The sequence below is a fragment of the Apaloderma vittatum genome, unplaced genomic scaffold, assembly GCF_000703405.1.
Source record: "Apaloderma vittatum isolate BGI_N311 unplaced genomic scaffold, ASM70340v1 scaffold7718, whole genome shotgun sequence".
NCBI lineage: Eukaryota > Metazoa > Chordata > Aves > Trogoniformes > Trogonidae > Apaloderma > Apaloderma vittatum.
In genome coordinates, this window is record NW_009731191.1 from 64,032 (window position 1) to 72,359 (window position 8,328).

General features: G+C 41.0%; 1 protein-coding gene across 1 annotated transcript in view; it reads left to right on the forward strand.

The window, feature by feature from the left end:
- Nucleotides 1–7,736, forward strand: part of LOC104278197 (rho GTPase-activating protein 8-like) — a 56,449-nt gene extending 48,713 nt beyond the window's left edge. The window contains exons 11-12 of the mRNA XM_009875102.1: nt 642–745; nt 7,539–7,736. Of these exons, the coding sequence (XP_009873404.1) occupies nt 642–745; nt 7,539–7,736 (302 nt within the window). The remainder of the gene's footprint in view (nt 1–641; nt 746–7,538) is intronic.
- Nucleotides 7,737–8,328: the final 592 nt, after the last annotated feature.

Below are 8,328 nucleotides of genomic sequence, written 5' to 3' on the forward strand. Positions count from 1 at the left end.
AGCATTTGAAATATATTCCAGTGTTAGCTTATTTCTCACCCAGACTGTATAGATGATGCGGGGAGTTTTGGGTCCAGTTCTGTTTTTGCTCATCTGTAGAAATAAGTTAATGAACCTGCTTAGGCTCATCTGTAGAAAAATCTTATGCACTTAACTGATGTTCTCATAAATTTTTGCCAAGACAGAAGAGTTTCCTAAAGAATCACAAAAGTATTTTTAAAGTTAGTAGAGTGCCAGAAGAGTATTTCGGGCAGGACTATGTCTCAGCAAGAATAAAATCAGAGCATAAAAAGTAGACATCTGGATTCAGTGTATGGAGAGATAATGAGATTCGAATCAAGACCATTTTGGAAGTCCTCTCTAGTGGAGAAATTGTTTTGGCTATTTCACTGAATCGAGAAAATACTCAGGTAGTTAGTATTAGCCAGATAGATAATAATACAAAATATTATATGGACATTCAAAAAATATGATGTGGACATTTAAACCCTAATCGTTACTGTGGTTGTGGAGGTTAGTAGAACTGAAATTTGTGGTCAGTTTTACAGTGGATATCTAAAGTAATTCTAGCACATATGAATAAGGTATTATTTCTTAGCAGTATTTTGGTGGTTTGGAGTTAATGTTGACTGACATTGCAGGTGTGGAGAGCAGTTTACGAGTCACCAGATGTAAACAAATCGTGCAAGGACTTCCTGAACACAATTACGTTGTTCTGAAATACCTGATATGCTTCCTCCATATGGTGAGTATAGGCAACATTTCCAAAAATCTGTTCTTGTTAATTCAACATTCAACATCTCCACAGAAAACAAAATGGAATTGTGTAAAAAGTATGGTGAGCTAATTGAGCAGTACTTGCCGATGGAGTGAACTCAGGATGCAAAACCCTCCTTCTGTAACAAGAGTCAGGGCTAAACAATGACTTGGCCATCCCTTCACTGTGAAATTCTTTAGAAGTAATGAAATCTGCTATGTAAATTTAAGTTGAACTGTGCCTGCACTGGAATATTTAGAATTCGTGTCCCCTCCACATTCGCAAATCTGTGTTTTTATAGATTTAGGGTTTGTGGGTTTTTTCCTGTTTTGGAGAGGAAAAAACAACTTGAAAATAGTAGTTGTGTAATTTTCAGTGCTGGAAGAAAATCAAGTGAAATCACCTCTTTTCTCCAATGTATGAATCTTGGAAACTAACACATCAAATAAATCAGTGTCATTAAAGAAAATATTAGAAATACTAATGAGTTTTAGAAAAATAATCAATAAAATGTTAAATCTTGAAAATACCTTTTTCCTGTTCAACATAGCCTTTCATTCTGTAGTTTACTACAATGTTAAATGAAAAACTTTGAATGTGCCTTTTTGCAAGTATTTTTGGTATGCTTCAGGATCAATGAAATCATGTGCCTTTTGTCCTACTTTTTGATGTGCCGATTTTTTTTTTTAACCCATTTTTGGAAGCTCTGCAAACTTGAGGGTTTGGCGAATGTCCATTACAAATAGTTCTGCAGTTAGCCTAGTGACATCCCTTAGTTGCCAGTTTATGTGCAAGAAAAGACTGTAATAGGAGTGTGAGTCTCCCTTCTTTCTGCCTTATCCGATTCATTGCCTGTTCCAGATTGCGTTTTTCAAACCCAGGTGCCTAAAATTGAGGACTGTGGTGTAGCTGACAACTAAATGAAGTGATCTAGCCTGTAGAAGTCCAAAGAGCCCACCAAAGCAATCGCATATGTGGAACTATGCTGATTTCACCAGTGGAGGAATTAGCCCTCAGTAACTGTTCTTGGGCTACAGTCACATCTGCCATATTCTAGCCAGAAGCATATTTCAGAAACAAGGACTTTTAACCCCTTTTTCTATCAAAACACTAGAAAAAAGCAAGATTAAAGGAAACACATTGATCCAGCCCTCACTCAGACAGCACTTGAAAGGTTCCTGTAATGCCCACATGCTCATTTACTGTTGCTTAGCTGAACTCTAATGCTATTAAGGAAATCCTCATGTCATTTGCTATTATTTTAGCAACCGATATCTCTCCTCAGTGTTATGAATTGTGTAAGTGACTTTGTTCCAGTAATAGATGCACCATCTCAACGCACTTCTTAAGAGTTGAGCACTTGAGGTGTTAATGAGGTGTGCAAAAGTACCACATAGTGTTTTCTGTAATTGGGCAACAGAACATAGCATTATTTTTGAGTACGCCTTGTTATGTAAAGCACAGCATCGAGTTGATACTTTTGCTCAGACCTGCAATTTTTGCTGATCCATGGCTTTTCATCCTTAATGTCTCAGGGAATATTTGCATTTGGAAAGGTCAAGGGAATACACAGCAATCTAGGAGCTAGAGATTTCTGTTCATTGCAGATTGATGTGCTGCACAAGCTGCCACAATTCAAACATTAACAGAGCACTCTACAAATAATCCTAGGTTTTACCTGCAAACATCACCTTCTTACATGTAAGAGGCAATTTAATTCTTCCATGAGCTCAGCCTTGAGTAGTGCAAGAGGTACTTGTGGTAATTTCATGAAGTGGGATGAACTGGAATCACTAGGTACAGGTTTTGAACGCTCCAGGTTTGATACAGGCTTGTGGAAGGAGAAAAAAAAATAACTTATTTTCTCTGCAGTCTCAAGCCCCTTGCTTAATGAAGCTGCTCCTTCTAGTCTAAGGGTGCTACAGCAAAACAGTGTAACTCCTACAGAAGCAAAAAACTTTAATTTCAAAAATGGATCAAAATTCTTTAACCTTAGATTAGCAGTGATTTTTACCAGTAATGATTCTAGCATGCTGGGAAGGGTATAAGCTGCCCATCTCCACTTTGCAGTGCATCTGGCCGCTAGAGAAGGATTTGCAGGGTCCTCTCAGAGCTGCAGTGGACAGAGATCCCTAGAGAGAATTGGGCAACCAGGAGCAAGAGGGAAAACAAAAACCATTTTTCACAAGTCAGTCCCTGAATTATGTCTGTGAAGCTGATCTCACAAGAGATGAGTGTGCACAAACAAGTGTTTGTGTTCCACAAGCCCTGTGTGGCACATGCAGTGAAGTGGATTTATGAATGCACGTGCAAACTTAAAGGGCTCAAAGAAGTCATCTTGCAAATTGCTTGGCAAAGCATGCTGAGGGCCACAGTGACCCACTTCTGAGGCCTGAAACCATTTAGGAAAAAACTGTAATTGTAGTTTTTCATGACAGTCTGAGGCTAAACAATCAGCAAAGTTTGTAGAGGCAATAATGTCATCTAGATTGTGTTTTTGTAACTATATCTTTGGTTTTGATATCAGATGATACAGCCCCTCTCTACACTTGCACAGTTTCCCTCTCTGCTGCTTATTTCTGTACTTACAGTCACGCCTGATGCAGGGGAAGGGTGACTGACTTGGCTGAAAGAAGCATTGTAAAAACCTGCCAAATTTAAAACGTCAGACTTGGACCAGCTAGAAAAAAATGCTCAAGGCTTTGGGGCCCATGAGCTGTGCTGCAAGCAGCAAAACCAAAGCCAAGTACAAGCTGGGGAAAAAAAAAAAAAAGAAAGAAAAAAGCTCTGAATTCATGTTTTGTCTCAGTCGCTTGTCCAATTGAAAAGTGTAATTAGCAGCAACAAAGCTTGGGGGTGGCTGGAGATGACAGGGCATATTGGGAAGGATTAGATGACTAAGCCTCATGGAGCAGATACAAGCAGTTGGCATGTCTGCAAGGTAGCTCAGAGTGGGGAATTAGAAACTTTTATTTCCAGTCAGTTTGTGGGGGCGTTTTAATATCTGGTAATTTTCTTTTGAAAATGTTTTGTGGAGTTCCTTTCAGCATTGCGACTGAGAAACCAGAGACAATGGTGTCCTAGTACTTTTAAAATGTGATCGTAATTGGGTGTTTCTGCCCTCTGTATTTCACTGTTTCAGTTCATTAGATAGTGTAGTGGCTGTCTGGTTTCACTCCGGCAGTATCCGTAACAGTGCTGGGATACAAGTGTGTGGAATCAAAAGACTGTCAGAACTTTGCTGGGGGGAGCTGGACTTTTATTCTGAGGTGGTGAAGATGCATATTTTGCATTTGTTGATGAGACACTAAATCTTCAGTGTTTATTCCCAATGGTGAGTTTTGCATTGCACAAGTTTTATCTTTCTACATAGGCTGTCGTTACTTAATGATTTTTCTATACATGTTCCAGTGAAAGGGGGGGGGGGGGACAAAAAAGCTGTGTAGTTCTTTGTTGTAATACTTTTCTGTGATGTTCAGATGATTCCTTCAAAGATATGATCTAGGTCCTGGGAGAATTAGCTTGTCTTTTATTAGCTTGGCAATTTGATAGAGCAAATGTGTTTTCACTTGAAAGAGAGATATGGCAGTTACTAACTTTGTGAAGGAATCAAAAGAGGAGTCAAGGGGGTTAATCCAAATGCTAAAGATGAATTTATATTTCTTAGATAGAACATAGCTTTGGGATGCAGTTATTTAGAGGGGTAGCCCCTAAAGACATTGGCTGACTGCATGCTGTCCTTACATGGTCTAGTGTTGGAAGAAAACATCAGCCGCTTATGGTGGTGTTGTGGATGAAGTGGATGTGTGGAGGTTGTTCAAGAAAGAAGTCTGGCATTGAGGTAGTGGGAGGGGTTGAGGTGATGTGAAGCCTGATCCCCTCGAGGAGGGACAGAGCCATTACCACTGGTGTGACGAGGCTTCTGTGCTTGCGGGTCTTGCTGAGCGGGCAAAGATTATTGTGGAGAGAGTTGGATTCAGTTGCGCGCTTTACTTGGATCTGCTGAGGAAGGGATTGCTGTGCATTTTGGAGCAAAGCAATGTGCCATGTCTCTCTTGAATTCCTAAGTGTCAGCCTTGATGACTCACAGATAAGGCTTAGCGTAGCTCTGCCTCAGATGATATAATCACTGTTTCATTTTATCCTCGGGATTTTCTCTCTCAGGGTTGGAGCTGTGTTATGGGTATTTTTGTTGATTGCTTCAACATTGCCTGTCTCCTTGAACTGTTCACAGAGTGGTGGCGAGTGGGAAGAGGTGGTTTTATCTTGTAGTTAAAAACATTCTTTGAAATAGTTGGCCTAAAGAGAAAACTCTAGCTCCACAAGCAGTCGCTATGATGTTGCTTTGAGCTGAGATGTTGGCCTTCAAAGGCAGCGGCTAGATTAAGCTGAGTGTGTTTTAGCTAGTGCTTGAAGACAGCACCTCTGCACAACTTGTGGGATGGAGCGTGTCAGGGAGAATTCCCAAAAAACAGGGAAAGACAACTGCAGCAGATCTGTCTCCTTCCACCCTCCACTGTCCTCCTGTGTATACCACAAGCTTCTGTGCCATCACAGGGTACATATTCCCTATACACATAAGTACCTGCCTTAGGATATACAGCACATGTCTTTGGGTCCCCATGTGTTGCCAGGTCTAGTCGAGAGGTGGCGCCCCTTCCCACAACAGGGAGATTGGACTAGATGATCTCTAAGGTCCCTTCCAGCCTAGGCCATTCTATGATTCTATGTTCTATGTTTGTGCTATAGAAAAACCAGTGGGCTGTAGCTCTCCCATTACTTTAAAGATGTTCAACTGAGAGAAACGCCGAAAAATTTGTCCTCAATCCACAGAGGTTTCACGTGTGCAACATTGCACAAGGTGGCTGCAGCCAGTGTGAGCCAAGGGCCAGAACACAATCTCTAACCTTGTTATATTTATTAGCATCCAAATGTAAGCTTCGTTGTCCAGCTACCTTCAGGGTAATGCCTAGTTTTGTGTCTCCTTGTTAACAGGGTGCTTATCATTGTCCTAATTGGTTTCCCTCCTCAGTTATTTTGGTAGTAGCTTAGCTTTTGCTACATTGCTGTAGTATAATGAAATCTTGTTTGAGCTGATCTCATCTGAAGCAGATTAAATGAACAAGATGGGCTTGCTGGTTTTTCTGTATAGTTAAATAGTGCATTGAGAGCAATATGTGAAGGTCAGCAGGTTATACATGGTTTGCGCTCTAGAGAGAATGATGTAGGTTTTGCATAAGGTCATGAAGGTCACGTTTAATCTGATGACCTTTTTTTTCAAGTTGCGAAGTAATTTCTTTGAAAAGGTGGTTATGGCACCAGTATCTCCTTTTTTTATCCAGCTCTATTTCATGACCTTAAAAACAATCAAAACCTTTAATATTTGTAGCACAAGTAGCATCACAGTAGCTCTGCTCTCCCAGAAGGGTAAGGCAGTAGATGGAGGAAAAATTGCACCTATTATTGGAAAAATTAATATGGTTAGGAAGAAAATTCTATGCTTCTGGGCACATAAGTGCTTCTTCATGTCACCCAAGGAAGAGACTTCCATCCTTTACTCATGTCTAAAGGGCATTATGTCCCCTCGTGGCTGAGCAAATAAGTTCTTGCTAGGTACAACATTTTGAGGAGGTTAGTATTGTGCCATAGGAGACAGAGGGGAATGAAACCTGTGTTACCAGGCAGAGAGCAACTGCAGTTTATGGATATGTTAAGAAGTGTTCACATGATCATAATGTTTCTTAGATTTTCCTCTAGTGCTCTTAGGCTTTTCATAATACTACAGAGCTGCCTTTTCAGGAGGCTTGATGGCAAGGCAGAAATGGAGAGACGCTGGAAAGTAGAATTTTTGCTTTCCTATTCCACTTGAATACATGGGACGTTTTGCCCAATAATTCTATGTTCTGTTCTGAGATGACAACTTTAGAGTAACTTGTGCATCACAGTTTGTGACTGCATAGTCTTCCCATGACAGATTACTGATTAAGAGCTGCAACCATCAGCCTGAGAAGAACTGGCTGAATTACCGAGGTCAGGAGGAATCAAGAGCACCTTCAGCTTGCTGGCTCTTTACAGTAAGAGAGAACTTGTCAGGTAGGACACCCAGATCACACTGCACTTTAGATACCGGCCATGCAATAAAGGAGAGCAAAACACACAGAAATTCCCTGGCAAGCTCACACTGAGGTAAAAAACCGCTTCTGCTGCCAGTTTCTGGGCTCACATCCACCAATAGAAGCAGGACACATCTTCCAGGTGCGGAAAAGATTTCAGTGCTGTGTACTTTACCTACAACCTGTTGCTTCAGAGGAATTGAGTGGATGTGGAGGTACGTGGAAGTGAAGTCATGCATCGGTGGGAGGTAAAAAAAAATCCTTCTAAACCCTTGCAAACTAAGAGTTTATTCTATAGAGGACATCGTACTAGAACAGATGGGATGGGTGGTTTTTTTATACGGTTCTTACCTGCCTTGCCCCTGAGCAGAGATAATAGATTCCGTATAGAAGGATTAAAAACAATTAATTTTCCTAATGTAAAGAAACAGTTAAGCCTTTTTGCTTGACATATTGACATTTTATCCTATGCTTGAGGGACACAGACTCCAGTGGCCCCATAGCTCTGGGCTGCATAGTCATCCGTGAAGCTGCTAAGAAGCCAGTGATGCCCCTGTGGCCAAGGTCTACTCCTGCCATTGGCTCATCCTCAGTACAGGGCAGTGTCTTGGCTGTCACTCTCCGGGACAGGTGTCTGCACGTACCTATTCATGTTTACGCTTTTTCAGGTTTCACAGGAGAGCATATACAACAGAATGACGGCATCCAGCCTCGCCTGTGTCTTTGGTTTGAATTTGATTTGGCCATCGAAAGGAACAGCCTCCCTGAGCGCCTTGGTACCTCTGAATCTCTTCACTGAACTACTGATAGACTTCTACACGAATATATTCAACTCCCGAACAGTGCCCGGTGAGATCTTACCATAATGCTCCCAGAAATGAAAATGGAGTACGGCTGCCTGAGAGAAAGGCCTCCATGCCTCAACTGGTGGGAGCTTTATATCTGATGCTCTTTCCTGCAAAGAAAACTTTCAATACCAAGTAAAGTTTCTATAGTTTTCCATATGCCAAAGATGTTGGGAGAAGCACACTGCCCCATATAATCTCATCACATGGGGCAGAATACATACATGAACTTTCAAAGACCGATAGGTCAGGGTGGATCCCCTCACTAAACCTGAGCAGCTGTTAAGAAAATTCATGACACTACATGCCAGTCTAGGATCAGGAGACCTTACTTTGTGGTGTTATTTTCTGCATGGGCAGAGTTAAGTTCCTGACCACTCCTAAATGTACAGCGCCTTTTTGCTTTTTGTTTTTTTAAGTTGTAATACATGTTTGTTAGAAATTTCCCTATTAAGTTAATAAAGATGGAATCGATGTTTTTTAAGATACTAAAATTTCTAAACTATTTTTCCATACATTTAAGTGTCTTGTTTTACGCAAAAAGGTGTGCACAGTTGTGGCACATCAGATTTGCAATTACCAGGGAGAATAAAGTGTTTTCTGGGTAATTTGA